Raw genomic sequence first — 23,914 nt, forward strand, 5'->3', positions numbered from 1 at the left:
CTCTCTGGTAGGAGCAAGCCATCCCATCTGGAAGACTATCTTGCTTTATCACATACCTTCTGGTCCGTGAGAGAGCCACCAAAGCTCTCAGTGATCTTAGACTAACCCCCACTACTGCAATTGGCAGGGCTCTCACGTTCTCACCTTGGTGCCAGGGCAAAAGTGAATCTAGCCATGTCATTGCCCCATAGATACGTGGAGTCCCAAGAACCGACCTCACTGTCCTGGATCCCATCCTGGACCAGAAAAGCCAGAACAAATGATAAACATGTCCAGGAAAATAGGTGTTGGCAGGCACAGTCTTCAAGTGGACAACTCTTGGGGCTGCAGAAAGGCCCTTCACACGCCCAATTCCCCACCCAAACCTATGCTCCCTCTCTCTTTCTTCCTGTCTGGCTGGCCCCTACCCACATCCTCACATCCAAGGGGTTCAGTCCCCCGCTGAAGTACAGCTCCCTACCTGAGGGTGGCGCTCTCCCCCTGCCGGACCGTCACGTTGTCCATAGCTTTGGGGAAGGTGGCATCTCCGCTGCGCACGGGCACTCCTGTGGGTACAAGGAACAGCAGCCTGAGAGACACGACCACGAGGCACTTCCAGGGCAGGAACAGGTACCCACAGACCCCCATCCTCGACAGCCACAACTTCCCAGAACTCCAGCAGAGGCACGGTCCTTGTCCCCCGCCCCGCACACCAGCGGGTCTCTGGCGGTGATGTGGGGAGACGGAAAGGGGATGGAGCAAGCCAGAAGCAGAGAGGGGGAAGGAGGAGAAACGAGTCCAGGCTCTCCGGAGTCTAATGATTCTTCCTCAAATCCTGCCTCAGCTTTCCAGCCTAGCAGAACCAGATGCCCCCTCCTGCATCCAAAAAGAGCTTTCTTGACGCTCCCCTGGGGAAGAGGGAGGCAGCCGGGAAGGGAGAGGAAGAAGGAAGGTGCAGGGATGAAGGTCACAGATTGCTCTTTCTCTGCCTCTCTCTTCGAGATGCTACTTTAAGATTCAGTTGGGCACGTTCTGCAGAGGTCTGGCATCAAAAGTTTATAACCCAAAGAAGCAAGACAAGTGTCTCTGACATAAAAGAGATGTCCTAAAAGCTGCCGCTTCAAGGAGAGGAGAAAATGTTTTATTAGCTCACACACATGTATAGATGTATTTATAGACCAGCCCGAGTCTCGAATCTGGAACCCAAAGGCGGCAAAAAGTTCCAGCGCGGGGACCGGCGGCCGTCTCAGCCCGAGGATCCGTCGGTGCCGTGGGCGTCCTCCACCGCAGCCCGGGCGGCGACTGGTGGCCAGCCCGGCCCACGTCGCCAGCCCACGGAGCGCCGCCCGGCGCAGGCTCCGGGCGCACGGGGAGCTGGCGGACGGCGCCCCCGCCTCCTCCGGGGACGTGGCACGGGACGCGGGGACGCGCGGACGCCACGCTCAGAGGCCGCCCCCGGCCTCCGCGCCGCCTTCCTCCCGGGAGCAGTCCAGAAGCGCGCGGGCCCCGACCGCCTGGGTTGTCATGGCAGCAGCTCCATCACTGACCGCCACTTTCTCCTGGGCCGGCGCGGAGCGAGCGAGCGGGAGGACTGCGCGCTCATCCCGGCGGGTGGGCGCGAGGCGCGGGGCTCCGGGCGCGGGCACCCACCTTAACCCCTGCCGCGCCCACACGGGCTGTATCGCGGAGCGGCGGGAGGCAGGTGCAGCAGCCGGCTCCGCTCTCCCCCTGACACTCAAGCTAGCCAAGAGGATGCCGCGCCCCTCTCGGTGGCTTCTCCTGCAAGGGGCGGAGTGGGGGGGTGGGGGCAGGGGAGGGGAGTGAGGGAAGAGAGTTCAGTAGCGGGGGGGGGGGGCAGGGGGGAGCAGCAAATGAAAAATTGATGCTCGCACCTTCCCTCCCCGTGCTCAAGCAGAAGTTGGCAGACCCTGCCCTGGAGAACTGAACATCATTTCCTAGGAGGTAGCTAAACTGGTGCGTGCGTGTTCGCCACTGTCGCTGTTTGCCACCCTGCCAAGCTGCATACATTACTATGGCAGAGCTCCCCGAAGCTTTTGTAAAAAGATGAAGTACGCTCTCTGCTCAGATGACCCACCTCTGAGCTATGCCTGGCTCCAGACTCTGTCTCCCAAACTGGCAATTCTGAATTTCTTCTTACTGTACAACATACAGAATGGTCCACAACCTACTCCATGCTTATTATTCAAGTATTTTATTGTAAAAAAAAAAAAAAAAAAAAAAAAAAGGTAAGAGATAGAAAAACACATGGAAATCCTAAAAAGTATTAGAGTTGATTTTCAGAAACTCTATGGCTTTATGCTCTCAACATGAATTGGCCCCATAATGGTATTGGGAGGGGACTTGGTGGATAGGCTATCCTGAAGGCCAACTTATCAGTTTCTTTGGGGCTTAGATTAATTTAGTTCAGTTCTAAACCAGAGTGCTCAGGCTTTCTTTGGGCCTCTCCTGTCACTTTTCTTGTTGCTCCTGGCAGAAGCCACTTCATACCTGACAGAAGCATAGCCTATACTCCTATATCATAATTTAATGGTTGTTATGTGCATTTTCTTTATTCTTTCTCACATCCTTTTGTTAAATTAGGCAGGGCTCTGAACAATGGAATTTAATTCAAAAATAAGCTTTAAACTCTTGTTCATTACTTTAGCTGTTTAAGGATACAAAGACATCATACCTGCTCTTGGTTATGAGGGACTGAACACAAATAAATACTGCCCTATCCTCCCTTGTAAAATGGGAGCCCACATACATTCTTAGGCTTAAAGTTTTTAATGAGAGCATTACACCTCAGGAAAAAAGAATACGTATCACCAGTGTTGCCATGTATGCTTTATATCTTTTAATATAGTAAAAAACACATACTGTCTCCTTTCCAGAGAGGAGATATTAATGAAGGCAGGAGTTAGGCAGGACACTCATCCTGATTTCTTGGGCTACAATGTTGGGAGGAGAAAAGATGCCCAGAAGAGAGGCTCAGACCTCAAAAAGCAGCCAAACTACTTACTTTGGAACCACCTGCCAGTTTTAATGGCATACATCTTTCCTTAAGATTTGAGTGTACCTGGGTTTTCTGTATACACATTATATGAAATCCTCTAAACTCTGAGATGCTCTTATCCATTATCACCAGACTGGAAAGCCTTTTTTCAGTGCTTTAACCTGAGTAAAGCTGAGAACATAAGACTGTGCTTATGATTTTCTTCAATTACATACTTTGTATCTCGAACCCTGGGGGATGGTGGCATGGGGTTGGGTCAGCACTTGACACTTGGTTGTAGTGGGCTCAGATGATATTTCCTACTCATGCACCTGTAGGTCTGGTCCTAGTGCTTCTCAGGAGATGCAAACGGGGCTGTTGCTAAATACTAACTTAATCTATGAAGGATTGTTTGAAATGGGAAAAGTTGTTGGGGAACAAGTCCAGCTGGGAAAAGAACAGAAGGGACAAGAAAAGAAGAGCAGCAGAGATAAGTTGAAGCAAGACATTATATATTCTTTTTTTATTTTTTATTAAAAAATATTTTAATGTTTATTTATTTTGAGAGAGAGAGAGAGAGAGAGACTGAGCGTGAGTAGGGAAGGGGTAGAGAGAGGGAGACGCAGAATCCTAAGCAGGCTCCGGGCTCTGAGCTGTCAGCACAGAGTCTACCAGGAGGCTCAAATCCACAAACTGTGAGATCATGACCTTAGCTGAAATCGGCCACGCCCACTGAGCTACTCAGGTGCCCCATATATATTCTTAATAATATGTAATAAATATTTCTTTTAAGGAAGGGATAAGTATCTGTGTTTTGCTGGGCTGGCTTTCCCCAACTATGGGTATCTGGAGTTCTAGAGAACAGGGCTTATTGTGTTTGCTCTCCTCTGTAAGCTGGCTTCCCAACTTCAATATTTGTGAGTGAATAAATGGCTGAATTCAAGAGCTAGTGAATCAGAGAAATGACTGCAGTGACCTAATCCTTATGTTAATCTTTGCCAGTCTGCAGTTTTGTAGGGGAGATTTCACTCATGTGTAAGGCATTGCTAGGGGCCTTTATTCCAATTATAGAGTAGGAAGCCCGACCAATTTGGAATGGGAAATAAAACAGAGGTGAGGTTCACAATGAACAAGCACTACAGTGGTTTATATTGGGGGTTTTCTAAGAAATGTTTGCTTGAGTACCATGATAGGGAGACTTCCAATTAAACCCCTCTTGGATACATATCCACATACATGAAGACAAATTGTATGAGGACAAATTAAGAGTACTAAGAGTGTTCTGAATTTGGACTGTCTCTTTGAATACTGATTCCTCAAGCCTTCAGCTATGTGACTGGTACCTATTAATACCTATCTTATGGGGGTGGGGATGTCTTGAAATTTCCCCAAGATTTTGTTTTGAGATCTAGTATGCTGATAGACATAGAGACAGCTTCCTTGAAAGAATTTATTTATTTCTTATCATTCCCAAGAGGAGAGGATGTGCAGAGCCACGAACGAAAGCACTAGGGTGGGTCAAGAAGAGAAAAGTCAAGAGAAGAAGAGAAAGCAAAAGCCCAGAGCCTCAGCTGCAGTCTCCATGAGAAGGAGTGGGTGAGGCAGGGTTGGTGAGTTTGAGCAAGCTTAGGATCAGATTGTTCGAGTAATTTTGGCAGGCTCTGGGCTACAATGGTGGTATCTAGTGTTCCTTAGGTGAGTTAGGGCAGAGGAAATATATTGGTGTGTAACAGTTGGATAAAAAAAAGGTGGTTTGGAGTATGGGCTCATACTTGATTGGTTTGCCTTTATATAAAAGACATGCTGAAGGCAAGTTGCTTGCTTCTAGGAATTAGCTAACCCTAGAAGGGGCAGTTTATCCAGTATTAGCAAGCCTCCCAGATGTCAAGGCATCATAAAATACAGAAAATACTAAAAACATGATTAATACAAGGTGACAATTAATGAGACAATATGGGTAGCACATCACGAAAGAACTCAGCACTTTGGATGCATTTTATAATCATAAATTATGATTATACAATATAACTACCACTTTCCTGTGATAACAACTTGTGACATGTAGAAAGACATGAGTGAAAGATTATAAATGTCCCATGTCCAAACTAGAGATTTGATTCAGATCTACAGACATCTTGATATTCATGGTGATTTACAATAGAAAAGGCAGAGGTGGATCCAATGCAGTGCAGTCACTTCGGAAAACTTAAAGCAGAGAGGTGACATGAACTGAATGATAGTTTTGAAATGTTGTTGTCATGTAGAGAATGGTTTGCAAAGGTACAGAATGGAATCAGGGAGATTTTCAAGAGTAGAACAGGAAGGAAATAATGGTGGTAGCAATGATGACGGGAAAAAATGGAAATGTGGGGCACCTGGGTGGCTCAGTCAGTTAAGCATCTGACTTAAGCTCAGGTCATGATCTCACAGCTCGTGAGTTTGAGCCCCACGTTAGGTTCTGTGCTGACAGCTGGGAGCCTGGATCCTGCTTTAGATTCTGTATCTCCCTGTCTTTCTGCCCACCCTCAGCTCATGTTCTCTCAATCTCTCTCTCTCTCTCTCTCTCTCTCTCTCTCTCTCTCTCTCTCAAAAATAAATAAACATTAAAAAATTTTACAAAAATAATAAAAATGAAAATGTAAGGAGTATATCTTGGATGAAGAGCATTTGGATGAACAGCATTTAGGACTTTCTGAGAGTTTGGATTTTGGGATTGAGAAAGAAACAGGGTTTGAGGATGACTTCTAAGTTTTGGTTGGTAACTGGATATTCGGTGGTACAATATTCTGTGAAGGGGATGTTTCCAGAAGGAATAGATTTTGAGAATCAGGAGTTGAAAGAGTGAATAGAAAGCTCCTTGAGACCATCAGATGGAGATATGAGGTCGACAGTGGGAGAAAAGAGTCTGAAGCTTACTATACAGGAATGAGGACAACACTAGCATCTCATAGGAAACCTACTTCCAAGCTTACTATTTTAAAAGATGTGGTAAAATTCTTTTGGGGGGGCATGTTATCCAGGGAACCCTTATCCCAGAGCTAGGAACCCCTCTGCCTTTGTTTGTACATTAGAAACAGCCCTCCTTATCTTAAGCTTCAGAATCTAAGCAATCCCATGGATTTCAATTTGTCTCTTAGTTTATTTCCTCTCCTCAGCTACATTTGAACTCTTGAGAGTAGATTTTAGGATTGACTCAGAATGAGGCCATGAAGTTATCAGTCCATTTTTGAAAACATGCTGCTCATTTCCCCTTAATAAGAGTCAAATGGCCCAAATTTAAGTCATGTGTCTGCCATGATCTAGGTCAATTGAAAGAAAGCCTCTGTTTTAAAGTGTAGTAAGACTAGAACAGGGACACTGGAGTCTGTCTGAATCCTACCTCTAAATACATACTTCTGTGTGACTTTTTATAATTTTCTTAACTTTGCTAATCCTCAGTTTCCCATCTATAAATAGAGACAATGATAATATTGAGTACATACAGTATTTGTGAGTGTTAAAATGAAATATTGCATGTAATGTCATCAGCATCCTGTCTGGCACTCAGTAAGCACTCAATATAAATGTTAGTTCTTATTACCTATACAAAGTGCCTAATTCTCCCCATGCACAAGTTTCTTCCCTGAAGTGGTTATGTGGACAGATAAGCTGTAGGGTGCAGAACAGGCAAATTCCCAACTTGTTTGAAGGTCGTGTGTGTGTGTGTGTGTGTGTGTAATATGGGAAACAGGATAGGTATTTCTATGATTTCAAAGAAGAGCCAATTTAGAATTAGAAGTCACCAAAAGATCACTTACAGATCAAAAGTGGTTATTAATAAGGTTTTATTTTACCGTGGAGAAGCTGCCTAGGAAAGGATGACTTTGGGGGAATTCTGGATCCAACAGAAATATCTGAATTTGCCTAATGAAATTTGTATCCAGTTGTAAAAGCAATTTCAAACTGTGTGTTATTCATAAATAAAGAAATATTACAGCTTGTGTTTATCTGAGAAAAAATTGTACCCAGCTGCTCTGTGTGTGCATTAGGAATAAACATTAAGAAGCCCATGCATGATGCTTATTTATATTACAGAAACCTACCTAAATCAGTAAGGACCCAGTGGGGTGGAACGATCAAGGAGGCTTTGTAACTTAGCCTATAGAAGGTGTCTCTCTCAAGGTCCTCAGGACCTGGAGGTGTAGTAAACTAGAAATGTTTGCTAGTGATCAGAGAGGTAAGAACTGACTGGGCCTTCAGTTTCTAGGGTCAAGGAAGTTCCAAGAAATAGAAACAGATGCCAGAACACAATACTATGAATGAGACACAAGTAGTGAACTCTGTAAAACCTAAAGCAGTTTCCATATAATAGCTACCTATGTGATCATTGCTAGGTGGGAATGAGGAACTTCACTTCCAGTTGTCTCTTTGAACTTCTGCAAATGAAGCAAATATAAGTCAAACGGTTTTCCTGGTCAGCTGCTGACTTGAGGCCAGACTTTAGGTCACTTGAATCTTAATCTGTTCTTCTTTCATCATAGACCATTTCACAACCTTTCTAATACAGTACTCATCTGCTTGAGCTGGTAAAAAGAACCAATATTGGGCATGAATTAAAATTCATGCTTCACATCCCAGCTCGGCCAATTATGAGCTCTGTGATCTTGGGCATATTACTTGTCTCCACTGTGATTTTATCTTTTCATCTGTAAACAGGGTTAATAAGAGCTTCTTCAAAGGGTTGCTGTGAGAATTAAGACAGATGATACACGTGAAATCTCCTATTATAGTGCCCGGCCTGATGGCAGCTATCAGTGACAGTGAGCATTCAAACCCCCTTCTCTATGCCAAAATCATTAAAACTGACCAAACCAAACCAAACCAAACCAAAACAAGTAAGACAACAAACATAGCCCAAGGAATGAACAAAAACAGCAGCAAAAATATAAAATAAGCAAAGCCAACAGGAAAACATAAGGCACACAATATTTGCATTGTAAAAATATATAGGTGAGGTGTTCCCCAACACATAGAGAGTGATCTAAAGATAGCTGTAGAATCCAGTCTATGTATCATCCTCCTTATCTTATTCTCTTTTTTTCAAAATGTGTGTGTGTTTGTGTGTGTGTGTGGCATATGTGCATATGCATTTAATTATCTTTCTCCATTAGAAACGCAAGGTCCGTGAGAGCAGGATATCTGTCTTGTCATCCCTGATTCCTCTACTGTGGACTAGAGCTTGGGACAGTGTAAATATCAAATATTTGCTGCATGAGAGAACTGATGTCCACTATCCATAATCTGTAGAAAGTCAGTGAGGTGGACAGCAGAGGGTCCAACCCCATCTCCACCAGGGACTCTCTTTACTATGCTCTCATTTCTTCCCTGGCCCCCAAACTCGCCAAGGGTGGGACATCGCAAAGCATCAACCACATTAAAGTACCTCCTTCTAGAAAAAATGGAGACTCCTTTAAAGGGACAAATTTCCACAAGCCTCATTACTTAATAGTAATGAGTTCTAGAAATCAAATAACATATAGTTCTAGAAATCAAATAAAAAACATTATAGTGAGAACTACAAACCATAAAATGAATTTTTAAACGCTCAATAGGAGTTATTACAGTCTTTCTCCTCCCAGGTCTCACTCATGCTTCCACTGTAATGAGTGGGATATGGATCATTCCACTCAGGGAACCAAGGTGTGAAGGAGAGAAGGATCAATCTGTCTGGCTCTAAATCTGGACCTGCCACGGAGAAGCTGGGGCCTTGAGCAATGGGCCAAAGTTCTCTGGGGCCAAGTTTCCTCAATGGTTATTTGGGCAACATTAACATTATTTTCTTACTTTGAAGAAGTGAACAAGTTTTACATGAAATACCTAGCAGAGGTCTGGACACATTGTAAGTATCAATAAGCCGGATGCTACTTCACCTGGGCTAAAACAAAACTGCTCTCTCTTGTTCTTAGAGACGAACTAGAACTTGTGCATTTATATTATCACAATCTTATCACATTGGCCAATTTGTTTTATATTGTTTATTTTGTTGACCAGTTCATTCAATCATTCATTGTTGTGGTTTTGGTTTTGGGGGTTCTTTGACCAATATTAATTGAATATCTGGGCACTTTACTGGGCCTGGGGACACTAACAATATGATATATTACCTACCCCCACGGAGTTTATAGCCTAGTAAGGCAAATAAATCAGATTTTGAAGTACAATATAAGATTTAAAGTAACAGTATGCAAGGATGCCTCAGCATCTCAGAGTTGGACCATCTAAACTGGATTTGGGGTGCCAGAAAGCTGATCAAAGGAAGTGAGCCCTAAATTCACTCCTACAGGCTGAAGTTTTAGGATTCAGGCTGCCACTTGGCTTCTGATGTTGGCAGCAGAGCAGATAATGTTACCAATCAGAGAAACAGCAAGAGGAGTTGATACTGAGTGGTGGGTGATCAGTGATAAATGCTGAATGGAAACTGCCAGTGAAATATCCAAGTAAAGATTTCTGTTAGCATGAGGATATTTAGGTTCTGAGCTTGACAAAGAGACAATGTTTACAGTTACAGATTTTGGAATCACCTCTGTAAAAGTGGGAGCTGAAGCCCTGGGTAAGAATAAAGTCAGTCAACAAGAGCAGTGGAGTTAGAAGGAATATAGCATTAGTGTGGATTCTGGGCAATGCAAACATTTAAGGAGTGAGCAGAAGAACCCATGAAGGAGTCTGATGAGTAACTAAAAAACAGAAGGAAAATCAGGGATTGATAGCTGCATAGAAATCAAGGCGGAGTCTAATCAGGAAGAAAGGATTGTTTAACAGTGTCAAATGCTAGAGAATTCAGGTTAGCGAAGGATGGACAATCAGGCTTTTGGTCCTGCACAGTGGAAGATGCTGGAGACATTGGCAGAAGCAGTTTCTCTGGCAGGGTTGTGGAAGTTAGGTGCTGAACTTAGGTGGGACGGAATACAGAAAGCAGATGTGGCCAGGTTTTCAAGATCACCTCTGAGTGAATGAAAAGAAAACAAAAAGTGCAGCTCTAACTAGACAGAGATATGGGTCTGGAAGGGGTTAGTGCTGTGTTTTGTTTTATTTCACTTAAGCTTGAGAGACTTGAATATTGATATGTAGTGTCTGAAGTCAGAGTTCCCCGGAGGTGCCATAGACCCACCTGTGCTAATCACAGCATCTTGTACATGGCTAATGATTAAAAAATGTGTTAGGATTAATTGTTTCAGTTTAGAAGTTCCATGTCTGGACCCACTCAGGGACAGACCAACCAACCAACCAGCATGCATTTTATTTTTTTATTATATATTTATTTGGAGAGAGGGAGCAGGAACAAGGGAGAGAGACAGAGGGAGAGAGAGAAAGAGAGAGAGAGAGAGAGAGAGAGAATGTTAAACAGGCTCCATGCTCAGTGCAGAGCCCAATGCTGGGCTCAGTTCCACAACCCTGGGAGCAAGACCTGAGCTGAAATCAATAGTCGGGTACTCAACCAACTGAGCCACCCGGGTTCCCCAACTGCCCAACCAACCAACATTTAAAAACTGACAGTGGCTTTTGTCATCATCATAATCATCATCATCATCATCATCATCACACCAGAATATATACCTCACAATTTCATATAATTATTTTAACACCTGTATTAGGAAGGTATTATTAGGTTAAAAAACTGATACATAGAAAAGAAAGATTACTCCTAGTGATTTCTAGAAACTCTAAGTAGAAAATGCTAAGTAAGTCTTTTCCTGCCCCCCCTCCCCCATGGTTCCCTGGCCTGTCACCAGTGCCCATAACAATATTGTTGGGATATAGCAGATTTTCAATAAATATTTATTTAATAAATAATAAAGAATAGTCATGTGTCTCCAGCCCTTACTCTGAAATCTCACAGGTATCATAGCTATTCAAGAGTCACACACCAAATATTACATAGTTGAACATATTTATCCTCATTTAGACATTGGATGTGATTTTACTGATAGCAGTTTAGCTTGAGGTGAAGAAAAAGAATTATATGCTCTGTGCCCATATACAACTGAGGCTGGACCATACTATTATTTATATTGTGAGAAGCTCTTCATGGGAGGAAAAGAGTTGCTGTATGACATGGCTAACAAGTTAGGTGGATGGGCTTCAGATATGAATATGCTAATTAATAAAACATAACCATATTAATCAGAAGCATAGCTTGTGATTTACATAATCACTGTGATATATGGTCACTTAGCATAATGAGTAAGCCTCTCATAAAGTATTATGACATCACAGAGTGCAGACTTTATTCATTTACTTGTATGAGTTCTCAGGCTCTCGGGTGTGCACTTGTGGTGTAGTGACATTTTTAAATGTATTTTTATTGTGATTTTTGGCCAAAAAAAATTGTGGTGCATTGGCCAAAATAGTCTCTAAAATTCTGTTGGGCTGTAAGCATCATCACCACCGCCTCAGAAATATCTAGGATTTGTCTACAAACGACCTCTTTTTTATCACCAGGAATGCTCCCCCACCCACCTCTTAACTTAGCACCAAAATTTTGCTGACTGTAATCCTGAAAATTCTGTCTCATCTCATCCCAGTTGCTCTAGCTCCTAGCTCCGGGTTACCTCACTAGATGCATTCAGTGTCACAAATACTGAGACATGGGGGGGAAAAAAAGACAACCAACAACAACAACAAAAAACCTCCCTGGATCATGGGGCTGTAAATTGCCTGTGGTGGCAAGAAGTCTTTCCCTTCCCGAGAAGGGAGAAGACAAAATCAGTGTTTGACTTTCCCTCCTCCAGGGGTAAAGAAGTCTTCAGAAAGATAAAGGGAAAGGAAGTGGCAAAACAAAAGCAGAAGACAAGGAAAGAAAGGAGAATTACAGGGGAGAGAGAGGACAGGTCCAGGCATCTTGTATGAGTCAGAGTTCTCCAGAGAAACAGACACAGTAGAATTTTGCATATATGTTACTTCTCCCTCTCTCTGTCCTTCTCTCTCTCTCTCTCTCTCTCTCTCTCTCTCTCTCTCTCTCTCTCTCTGTGTGTGTGTGTGTGTGTGTGTGTGTGTGTGTGTGTGTGTGTGTTAAGGATTAATTTATGCGATTATGGAAGCTGACTAGTCCATAGTGTGGGGGTAGGCCAGCAGGCTTGAGACCCAGGGAAGAGTTAATGTTACAGTTCAAATCTGAAGGCTGTCTCCTAGTAGAATTCCCTGTTTCTCAAGGGAGGTTAGTTTTCTTCTATTAAGGTATTCAACTAATTGGATGAAGTCCACCCATATTATGGAGGGTGATCTTCTTTCCTCAAAGTCTACTGACTTAAATGTTAGTCTCATCTAAAAAATACCTTCAAGGAAACATCTAGAATAATGTTTGACTCTATATCTGGATACTGTGGCCTAACCAAGTTGACACATAAAATTAACCATTACACATCTCAATTGCCCTTTGAAGCAGCCCTACTGAAAGGATTAAAATGTGCATTCCCTCAGGGACATCATAGAAAAGGAAGGGGACGGAAAGTGACCTCTACCCCTCCCCAGATAGTTTTACTTTGGGCAAGCTAATGCCTGACTTCTTTCTCAAAAAATAAAGACCAATTAGAGTTTAAGGAATTCCAATCACAAGACACTTGAAAAGAGTTCATATGTTGGTGTGAGTGGATTTTATGGAAAATGCAAATTGTTGTTCCCTTTCATAAGTGGAAGGAAAAGGCCATAAGGCAGAGTGGTAGAGAAACAAGGACTCTGAAGCCACAGAGAAAGAGAAAGAAAATGGAGCAGAGAGAGGTGAAAAATAACTTTGTAAAAAGCATAATTGTGCATGCGGCCTGGACGTATCTGCATCTACTTTGGGAAAAACTCAGAATCTTCATACATTGAGACTGTATGCAGGCACAGGTACAGAAGTGCTACCTGAATCTGGGGAGGTGGAGAGGAAATTAAGAGAAGATACTTCAAAGCAAACTCTTATAATAGAGGGAAAAAATGAACGCAATCTTGTCTTATATCACACGTAGTAATCTCAATTGTTCCTTCAAAATGAAACTGAGTGATTGCCTGTATATGATCCAGAATGGAACATCATCCAACAGACTTACTGTTATGTGGCAAAACTCCAACCATCAATTAAGGAATGGAAATAGGGAAGCATGTGTCCATTTTGGCTCTAAAACAGAGTTTAAACACACAGCTTCGACCTCTTGACTTGTATCAGAAAGACTGAACTACTAGGTATAGAACACTAGAGAGAAAATTTAGAATCTACTACTCTTACTGCTGTTATTAATGATAGGAATTATGATGATGATGATAATGATACTTATTGAATTCTAAGATAAATGGCATGTAACAGAATTACATCAGCTAGCCAACAATCCTAATTTGACAGGTTGAAAACTTGAGGTTCAGAGTGGGTGATCTGTACAGACATGAGTGTCAGGAGATAAGAGCTCCTCTAAAGCCCCAGTCCTTCCTCCCTACCATGCCTGAGCCACAAGTTTGGTGCTTTTAGCCTAAGAGTCCCCTTATCAAGAAATCAGGAATCCCATGAGTGCAAAAAGCACAATTGTGGGGGAAGGTGGGAGGCTGGAACAAGGCCAGGAACAGGAGTGCTGATGGAGGATGGTGGAGGTTAAGAGGGGAACGCAAGACAAAAGGCAAAGCAGGATCCCTGTAAAAGCACAGGCTGCTTCAGCTGAGGGTAAAGCAAGACCGTGAAATAAAGCTGTGTCTTCTGCTCTCTTTTCCACTGTTTCCCTCCCCCTCTCCATCTGTCTAGCTTCCCTTTTCTCTCTTCCACTGTCTCTACTCCCTTTGCAAATCTTCATCTGCTAATTTCCATCCAACACGTTTATGAATTAATTCCAACACTTTTCTCTTTCTGTCAAGATATCCTTGCTTTCTAACCTCCCCCATCGCTTCGACAACGTGTGCATTTTATTCCACAGGCTGTTATTCAGACAGCTCCCAGACGTAGTTATTTGTTCTGACATCTTTGTGTATGCAATCAGCCCATGTCACTGCAGGTCTGCAGAGAAGAGAGACCAGGTCTACAGCTGGACAACCTTGTAACTGTGGCCAGGCTGGGTGAGAGTGAGGTTGAGGACACAGGGGAGGGTCCAGAAGAGAAGCATCAGGGGACTCACATAATAATCGTGTGCTGCCTGCTACAGGCAACCAAACTCCCAGATTCCAGAATAGGGCATAGGCAACTTTCTTTCGCAGGTGGCAAGGGTTTATCAGAAATGAATTCTCATTGTTCTCATCTTAATTAACTCAGAGTAATGGTGATGGAACGGGGTCTTAAAACTAGTTTTCTTGGAAATGAATAAACTGGAACACACATAAACAGTACACCAAGTTATATCCCAGCATCTTTTTGGCTCTGAAATACCTATGTTTCTCAGTACATTGAAATGTTGAAGTATAGATTCAGATATTCACATCTTATATCAATCAAGAATAAATGCATTTTAAGGATAAGCAACACAAAGAAATGAGTAGATCCAAACAGCAGAAGAAATAAACAAATAGTGTATAAAGTTCCAGGCATGGTAGTTTCTATATACATTTTTGATAGACTGATTGATTGGTGGACTGGTAGTTTCTATATACATTTTTGATAGATAGACTGGTTGATTGGTGGACTGGTGGATGCATTTAATGTAGAAGAGCCAAGAGAATGCTATTTGTAGACTTGGCAAGGGGACAAAGCCAGTGCAAAGCACACTGATATAAGATGTAAGTAACTCCATCCATCGCATAAATATATCCAAAGAATGGTAGATGCAAGTACACAGAGAGCTGGTGGGAAGGAACTGAGCAGATCAATTTCAGACTTTGGAGAAGTCAGTCCAGCATTCCTGCCTGTGGTTTCCTCAACTGTAAAATAAGCTATTGAACTAGATCATTTGCAAATCCACTTTCAGATGTAATAGCCTATAGATCCATGACCATCACTGGACCACTGGATCCTTCCAGAATAATGTTCACATTTGCATCTCTCTCTGCTTTAGCCCATGATGCCTCTTCTATCCAAAACCCCTCCTCTGCCAATGAAATTCCAAAGCTCATCTTTAAGACCCAGCCCAAATATTACCTTGTCTGGGCATTTCCCCAGTTCCTAGGCATGAGTAACTCATTCCTCTTCTGTACCTCCTCAGAATTTTATCCTTATTTACTATAATCTTACAATACATTTGACATAGTTGAGTACAGGACACTTTCTCTTTGCTAATTTAGTGAGAATCATGTCTGTCTCTATTCTCAGCACCAAACCCAATGCTTAACAAAAAGAAGGTGTTCAGTAAAGCTTTGCTAAATGAATGAATGTGCCATTTTTCTGCGGGAGATCCATTTTCATAGTGGCATTGACTTTTAACTGGATGTATAAGAGCACAGCACAATGGAGCGCCAAGGAGGCTTCTTGATGAATCATCTCATCATAGGAAAGCAAAGCACAGAAACTAGCCCAATTATCATACCCCACCCTGCCTGGGCTCTTCCTGACTGTACACACTTCCCTGTCATGGTGAAGACAGCATCTAACAGACAAAGGAGTGTGTGCCTGGGAACTCACGTTTCCTTGCAATTAGCAAGCTCCCACATGGTAAACAGTCTAATTTTGCTCGTACATCAGCAGTTTGCCTAATCAGTGATTTCCACTCAGAGCTTGAGGAAAAGATTTGAAGTCTAGACCATAGTGTGAGATAATGGAAAAATGTGGTCCAAAGGAAAACACTGTCTGTTATCCTTATACTTGTCATAGAACAGGGCACCAAATTAAGGACATGGTCCTTTATTTCTTTATAGTTACTCCTTCAGTATGCAAATCCATCTTTAAAACTACTGTTTTAGCTAAGACCACTGTTGCACTGTTCCAACTTGAAAGACAGTCCACCTTTCAGGAAAGGCCCTGACAAAGATTGGGGGAAACATCATTTGGATCCATTCACAAGCAGACACTTAACTGCATTCGATTTTTCAGTCTTTGCCTTATTTTATACAATGTGTACTTTAAAACAGGGGTTCTCCACCAACGTAGCTTTTGGCTTCAGCAACTTTGACCTCAAAAACATTATCTTCCCATTAGTCAGACTTCCCTAAGTGGGTGAGAAACAAACACAGAGATTGGTTTATCTGTTGGAACAACAGTGCTGCTTGACAGAGCACATAGGTATCCATAAATGTGTACCTACAGCGCTGACATCTGATACTGCCCCAGCACCTCGAGACATGGAAACTGGCATGACGTTATCCACCCCACATTTAAGTCCTCAAGGGCATGATAGAGCAGCTTCAGGTTGGGAAATAGACATTTAGGAAATCACTGTATCATAGAATTTTGGATTGGGGATGGGGCTTAGACATTAGCTTAGCTTTGTTAAACTGAAGTTAATGCTGGAAACTCCTATGTGCGATGCCTGGCTGGTGGTCACCAGGTTTCATTTGGGTATTTCCATGGTCACGCACCACAGATGGTCTTACAATACTGACAGGCAGCACTTGCTGTTAGAATGTTCTTCCTATTTCCTTTTGTTCTACTATTCTGACCTAGAAGAAGGGAAATGTGAGGCAACAAGGATGCTGAGGTCTAGGTTGTCCATAAATATTAGTTCTTTTTCCTATCACCATTACAATATTATTATTACTGGTTACTACATGGTGGCTGTGGTGGTTTTATCAATATTATGTCTATTTTACATTTGAATATTGTCTCTATCCTAGCTACACATTAGAGGTAGCCCCCCGAGGTTTCAAGGGGGCCTTGAACTGTGTCTGGAATCCCTCTCCACTGGCCCCCAACTTTACACACTTGGAATTGAGTTTAGTTTTTTGTGCATTGGATATTGGTTCAGAATTGCAGAATCAAGCCTGTGCCCACCCTGCAAACAGCAGTTGTGTGCCTGAGGGAGGCCTCAAGGTTGGCAGATAAACCTTCCGTGCTGAGCCCAGAGGGCAAGACATACACATGGATGTGAGAAAAAAAGGTTCAGTCCAGGAAACGCCCAGCACAGGGAAGCAAATGATGGATAAAACTAGAGAAGGGGGAAACATGGGTAATAGGAAAGGCCCCCTTCTGCACAGACCCTGTCCGAACAGTCCAGGCTCTAAACACCCATGGAAATGCTACTTGAACAAGAAGAGAGACTCACCAGCTAAACACTGGATTCACCTCCTCCCTCACGATTGCTGTTTTTCCTAACAGATGTGCTATGGACACATATGGAGCACACATTGGCCTGACACTAGTGTAAGAGCAGGGAATTTAGAATTCTCCAGATTTGGGTTCAAATCCTTGTTCCACCACAGAGGTTATCAACAGAAGGCATATCTCATAACCTCTCAGAGCCCCAGTTTTCTTATGTGAAAATGGAGGATGGCAACAGCACCTACCTAGTTGGCTGTGAGGTGATTTCATGAGATGGCATTTGGAATGTCTAAGACCTTGGTTAAGAAAGTCATTGTGCCTTCTCCACCTCTAAACCTTCTCACCAGTTTCTCCTATTAACATTTCTCCTCCTCTTCCTTCCCCAGCACCACTCTTAAAGCCCAGCCTAATACCCCTTCCTCCATGGTCTTCCAGTCCTCACTGAGCTCCTCTGAATCTCTGCAGCATGTAATTTCAACTTGTGCCATTATGTAGCATCACTGTCTGCCATGGTGGATTCAAACTGAAATCATTTGACTCCTATTCCCTGCTGTTTTTATATTGCAACGTGCCATATTTTGCATTCTTGTTTATCAAGGATGTTATTCTTATATGTATAATTGGAGAGTTTGTTTTTTCAGGATATTAACAATTCCCTGTACTTTCCTGTAGCTCTCATTGCGTGGGTGATGCACTGCAGGAAAACAAGTTTAGGTAACCAGAGTTCAAATCTGGACGCTACCACTTCTCTGCTGTGCAACCCAGGGCAGTTTGCTTATCCTCATAAGCCTCATTTTCCTCACCTGATAAAAAAAAAAAAAAAAAAAAAGAGTTCCTACCTTACTTGGTTGCTATTAGTATTAAATCCATTAATCCTTCTTAAGTACTTATACATTTTAATTCCCAAATTGTGGTAGACATAGAGATGAGCTGGTTGTGTTCTTCTTCAAGGAAACACTTACTTGCCTAGCTACTGGCAGTGCTATTTGAAGCCAGCCTTCAGGAATTTCCTCTTCTGCAAGGAGAACCCTCCCCAAGTGCATGACCTTCCCACAAGGCCCCCCTCCAATGACTACTCAAAGTACAGACCTGGTTATTTCCACCCAAAAAGAGACAGACTAGATAGGATAGGACTTTGTCACACCGTGACCTCTGCTCATCATGCTCCTGCCCCATCCCCTCACAGTTGTTGATCCAAAGGGAATTTCCTAATAAACTCTTCATGTACTAACCACCATCTCAGAGAACCCAACCTGGGACAGACATAGCCATTATCACCATCACGATCATTATCAGCTCCTCCAAGCCTCTGTTTAATTGCAAGTAAGTTTACCTCAAAGAGTTCTAGTTAGTATTCAGTAAAATGCTGTGCATTGGTGCTTGCTACAGCCCCTCCCCCCACACACACACTCCTGGTAGACAGTCCCAAGAGTTCTATGCATATTTGGCAATTGATTGACCTAAAGTGCAGTGAGCCAGAGATAGCAGAGGTGAGGTTCTATGAGCAGAGAACCCCATGATTACCAGGCTTTCTGGCCACTGGAAGAAGGAATTGTTATCCTGAGAATCACTTCCCTTTACCCCTGCATTCTACGGCAGCCCTTTGCTCTCACAGCAACACTGGTCCATAAATGTTTGCAAAGGTTCTGAAATTATTTCATAAACATAGTTTTTTATCTTTACTACATATTATTATTTTACTCATGGCTTAAATTTTTATTTTTTAACTATAATAATTATACCAGCATACCAAGAGATAAAGATGTCCTAAAGATTTTTTAAATGTCTTTTATTTATTTTGAAAGAGAGACTGAGCATGAGTGGGGGAGGTGGGGCAGAGAGAGAGAATCCCAAGCAGACTCCACACTGTCAGTGCAGAGACCAGACCAACACAGGGCTCAATCTCAGGAATCATGAGATCAAGAGTTTGATGCTTAACTGACTGAGCCACCCAGGCAGCCATAAAAGCAATATTTTAAACACTTGACTAAAATCTTTTGTGAAAAGGAGCAACATACTATTTCAAATATATATATATATATATATATATATATATATATATATATATATTCATTTTCATTTATAGTATATATAGTTTATATATATATATATATATATGTGTGTGTGTGTGTGTGTGTGTGTATATAGTGTGTATGTGTGTGTATGTGTGTGTGTGTGTATAATATATTCTATACATTGTAGATGAAACTGAATGATTTGGCCATAATAGGTCCTCAGTTTGGATTACAGATGTCATGTGTGTCTATCTGATTCTACACTGCCAGTTCTCTTTAACCCCATGTGCTCAAGGAAAAACAATTGTAGCCTCTGAAAAATTCATTTCCCAGGGTACATACCTAGCCAAAATTCATCCCACTTTACCTGACAGCTTTTCAGTTTGTCTCAACCCTCTTTCCACCCCTTGGTAGAAATGTAGAATCTTCAAGTTCTGCTCACCTTCACCGTGAAGAGAAAAGCATAAAAAGAAAAACAAACAACAATAAAAACAAACAAAACAAAACAAAACAAAAACTCTACCAGACTGAGCACAAACCTGAATTGACCCTGAGCTCTGCCTGAAGAAAATGAGTCCTAAAGCCATTGCCGAAGGCTGAGTAGGCCTGACTGAAACTCACTCAGATTCAACCACATAAGCTCAGTCAATATAGAATAGGCCCTGATCAATAACTGTGGGAATTGGAGGAAAGGTGTGAATCAAGAGACAGGTTTCCAAGATAAACAACCCCAGAGACAACAAGAGTGAAAAAAAGAGAGAAGTTAGTACCACTCAGTCATTCTTTCAAAATAATCAAACAAGAGAGTAGATATCTTAATGGCATCAGATGATTTGAAAGAATTTAGTGGATTGTTTATACCACATGAAATTGGAACTTCCTTCAGAAGGAGAGAAGATGTCGAGGTATCGGTATCTGGGTGTCTCGGTTGCTTAAGCATCTGACACCGTTTCAGCTCAAGTCATAATCTCAATGTTTGTGGGATTGAGCCCCATGTCGGACTCTGAGCTGAAACTGTGGATTTTGTGGATTTCTGTCTCTCTTTCTCCCAATCTCTCTCTGTCTCTCTCTCTCTCTGTCTCTCTCTCTCTCTCTCTCTCTCTCTTTCTCTCTCTCTCTCTCTCTCTCTCTCTCTTCCTCTCTCTCTCTCTCAAAATAAATAAATAAACATTTTAAAAATTGTAAGATGTAGACGTAGTCTGGGGTTACCTAGGAATAGAACTGGTTGTAAATGAGTGATAAAATTGGCCAATAAATGCAGGGACAGAGAAGGCAGAAGACAAAGCCTTGAAGATTGGTGGCATCCAGGAAGAAAGACAAAGAAAATGTACCTAGGAAGATGATGGAGAACGTAGCCTCAGAAGTTTAGCCTGAGAACAAAGGAAATGTCAGAGAAACTAAGATGAAGGAAAAGGCAAAAATGCATGGGCAGTTCTGTCCTGTGATGCGGAGTCCAGTATGAAGGACACACATTAGCTTCTATCTTTGGCAATTAGGAGGTCAGAATTTTGACCTTGGAATGAGGAGATAATGGTACTAGAGAGGCCAGATTCAAATGGGTCAAAAAAGCCAATTGTAAATGGAGTATAGGAGAACATATACACTATTCCTTCAAAAGGTTTATAATAAAGAGAAAAAGAAATAGATAAGCAACGTGAAAGTGAGGGAGTACTGAGAGAAATTTGTTATTGTCATCCCTGCTGTGTGTTTGGCTTTTAATTTGTTTCAGAATTTGAATATATTTGTAGGTGAATAAGAAGGAAGAGCAACAAAGGTGTTATAAAAAAGAAGAAATAATATATGAGACTAGATTCCAGATGGAATGAGAGGGGTTAGGAAAGAAACTGGAAGGAACAAGTTGGATAAAATTAAGGTAATGCCTTCTTATAAGGATACAGTAATGCTGCAATTCCATGGAAGTTAGCTCAGCTTCCCCATGTCACCGGATTATCATGCTATGACTCAGTGGGGCAGGGAGCAATGTATGTGATTCATTTGGACACCTCTTGGCATTCCTTGCCCAGTCGTCATAATGAATGGGTAAATGCAGTAGCCCTGGGCTAAAAAAGCTCACAGTGATTAGTGTCTGGGTCATACCACCAGGTAAGCCATGGAGATGCAGCAGAGGAACTAGCTGAGGTGTGAGAGTGAGACTATCTATAATGAAGAGTGGAGGAAAAAGATGATGAGTATCAAGTGTGATCTCAGGACCAGCTGGAGATGTGAGGGCTGTAGTTTATCACATTAACATTGATCTTCTAAGTGTCCTTCAGGAAGAAAGCGCAATGGAATCTTGGAGATGCTACTCTCTCAACATATGTAAGGAAATGTATCTGAGTGGCATAAACATGAACTCTGAAGGATGTACAGAGGTGCTATGCAAATCCTCCTTTAAAGAAACAATTAGTAGTGTTGTTCTGGTATGAGGAGTATCAACAACCCCTTCAGGGAATTTTTTCTGCTGCAGGAAACTTCCTGGCCCTAAGTCATGCCTTCCTAGAAAAACTCTCAATCAATGAGTGATTGAGGTAAAGTTTAAAGGCCAAGGCATTTTGGTGCGACATTCTGCCAGTCCATTTTAACTCTAGAACTCAGTAGGTTTGGCTGAAGCTATTGGTTCTACACAGTAGCTCAGTCTCTACTGCTCCCTTTTCTTTCATCCCTTCTACATGGCACTCCCTAAAAATATCCTAAAAACTCAACTTTGCTGTTAAGTGAGATATTAATTAGACTGATGGAAATGGAAATAATTTGCATGCAGCAATTTCCATTGTCTTGAAGTTGTTGGAATCAAGATCAATTTTGAAGAATGTGAGAAAAGGTCAGGGGCTTGAGAAGGGAAATACATGTTTGGAGGAGTCACTGTGGGGAATAAAAATGGGGGCTATTCACATGACAAGGATGAGAGTTGATGCTTCATATTTGTTTATGTTTTCATTTAAGTAATGTTGTCAGTGATATTAAAATAAAAGTGGAAGAAGAAATCTCTAAACCACCACCATGGAGATCACCAGTTTACCAGTTTTATGAAATGCTCACACCAAAAAGCTTTATGTTCTCAATACATGGTCTAAATCAGAGATAAAATATTAATTATTTTATGTCATCTCTTATTTATTATTAATCTTACTAATTATTTTAGTGCCCCACCCAAAGTACCTTGGACCCTACCATTTCAATGTGATGCAGATAATTTCCTACTTCTGGTATCAGCATCTCTGTGCCTGAGGGCCTCTATGGAACCACAGAAAATCATTTTCACAATGCATGTAACAGGTCAAAAATGCCAAGGGCAGCCTCAATCAATAATTGACAGGTATGACTATATAAATAAATCAGCTCCTAACCTTTGTTGGGAATAATTCAGAAGCCTGTATTGCATATTATCTCCCAGAGTTCTAAGGGATTCATCTTCAGTTATACACTCTAATATCTGGCTTAACCCTTATCTTACCACTTCTTCACTTCCCTGAGACTGTTCTCTCCCAAGACACTCTATACTCATTGTTTCTTATTTCTACCACACTCCTCTCTCTCTTCCTCACTCTGTCTCTCTCTGTCTCTCTCTGTCTCTCTCTCTCTCTCTCTCACACACACACACACTCAGCTTTACTGAGATATAATTCACATACCATACAACATAAAGTTTATTGGTATAATCTAAGAGTTGTGCAACTATGACCACAATAAATTTTATAATACTTTCATTGCCCCCAAAAGGAAAGCCGTATCATTTAGGTGTCATATCAAAAAAGTCTTTGCCTAAACTAAGATCACAAAGATTTAGTCCTATATTTTCTTGTAAGAGTTTCATCATCTTAGCTCTTACATTTAGGTCTCTGATCCATTTTGAAATTATTTTTCTGTATGGTGTGAATAAAGGACCAACTTCATTGTTTTGCATTTATATATCCAGTTTTCCCAGCACCATTTTTTTGGTAAAAATAATATTTTTTGTATCTTTATCAAAATCAGGTTAAGGTAAAGGTGACAGTTTTATTTCTGGATGCTTAATTCTATTCCATTGATGTTTATGTCCCTCTTTATTCCAGTACCATGTTGTCTTTATTATGGTACTTTTGTAGTAAGTTTTAAACTGGGAAGTATGACTCCTCCAGCTTTGTTCTCCTTAAAGATTGTTTTGAGCATGCTGTGTCCCTTAAATTGCCATATAAATTTTAAGAACAGCTTCTTCAAAGAAGCCAGCTAAGATTTTGATGTGGATTGTATTGAGTGTGCAAATCAATTTGGGGAATATTACCATATTAAGTTTTCTAAACCATGAATATGGGCTGTCTTTCCATATATATAGTTCTTCTTTAATTTCTTCTAACACTGTTTTGTAGTTTTGAGAGTAAAAATTTTATACTTTACTAGTTAAATTTATTCCTAAGGTTTTTTTCTTCCTTTTTATAAAAGAAATTGTTTTCTTAATTTCATTTTTGGATTGTTTATTAGTAGTTTATAGAAATACTAATGATTTTTTTTTTGTATTGCTTTTCATCCTGAAACTTCTCTAAACTTTTTTATTAGTTCCTTTAGTACTTTAGTGAATTCCTTAAGATTTTCTCTATATAAGATAATATTATTTGCAAATGGTCTTACTATTTTCTTTGCAATATGTATACCTTCTATTTATTTTTATTGATTAACTTCCCTGGCTAGTACAGTACAATGTTGAGTAAAAGTTGTAAAAGCATATATCCTTGACTTGTCCTGACCTTAGAGAAAAATATATTCAGTCTTTTAGTATTAAGTATGATGTTAGGTCTGGATTTTTCTTAACAAGTTGAGGAAATTTCCTTTTAT

At 41.4% G+C, this 23,914-nt stretch overlaps 1 protein-coding gene across 9 annotated transcripts in view; it reads right to left on the reverse strand.

The window, feature by feature from the left end:
* The window catches only part of OPCML (opioid binding protein/cell adhesion molecule like), a 1,085,522-nt gene that overhangs the window by 504,040 nt on the left and 557,568 nt on the right, over positions 1-23,914 (reverse strand). For 4 of the 9 annotated variants that reach the window (XM_040483576.1, XM_040483573.1, XM_040483575.1 and 1 more), the window contains exon 1: positions 461-1,130. The exons of 3 other annotated variants lie outside the window; for them this stretch is intronic. In XM_040483576.1, coding sequence (XP_040339510.1) covers positions 461-627 — 167 coding nt within the window. In that variant the 5' untranslated portion in view covers positions 628-1,130. 2 more of the 9 variants (XM_040483577.1, XM_040483574.1) reach the window with 2 other exon arrangements.

The sequence above is a fragment of the Herpailurus yagouaroundi genome, unplaced genomic scaffold (genome assembly GCF_014898765.1).
Source record: "Herpailurus yagouaroundi ecotype Mexico unplaced genomic scaffold, PumYag 161, whole genome shotgun sequence".
Classification (NCBI taxonomy): domain Eukaryota; kingdom Metazoa; phylum Chordata; class Mammalia; order Carnivora; family Felidae; genus Herpailurus; species Herpailurus yagouaroundi.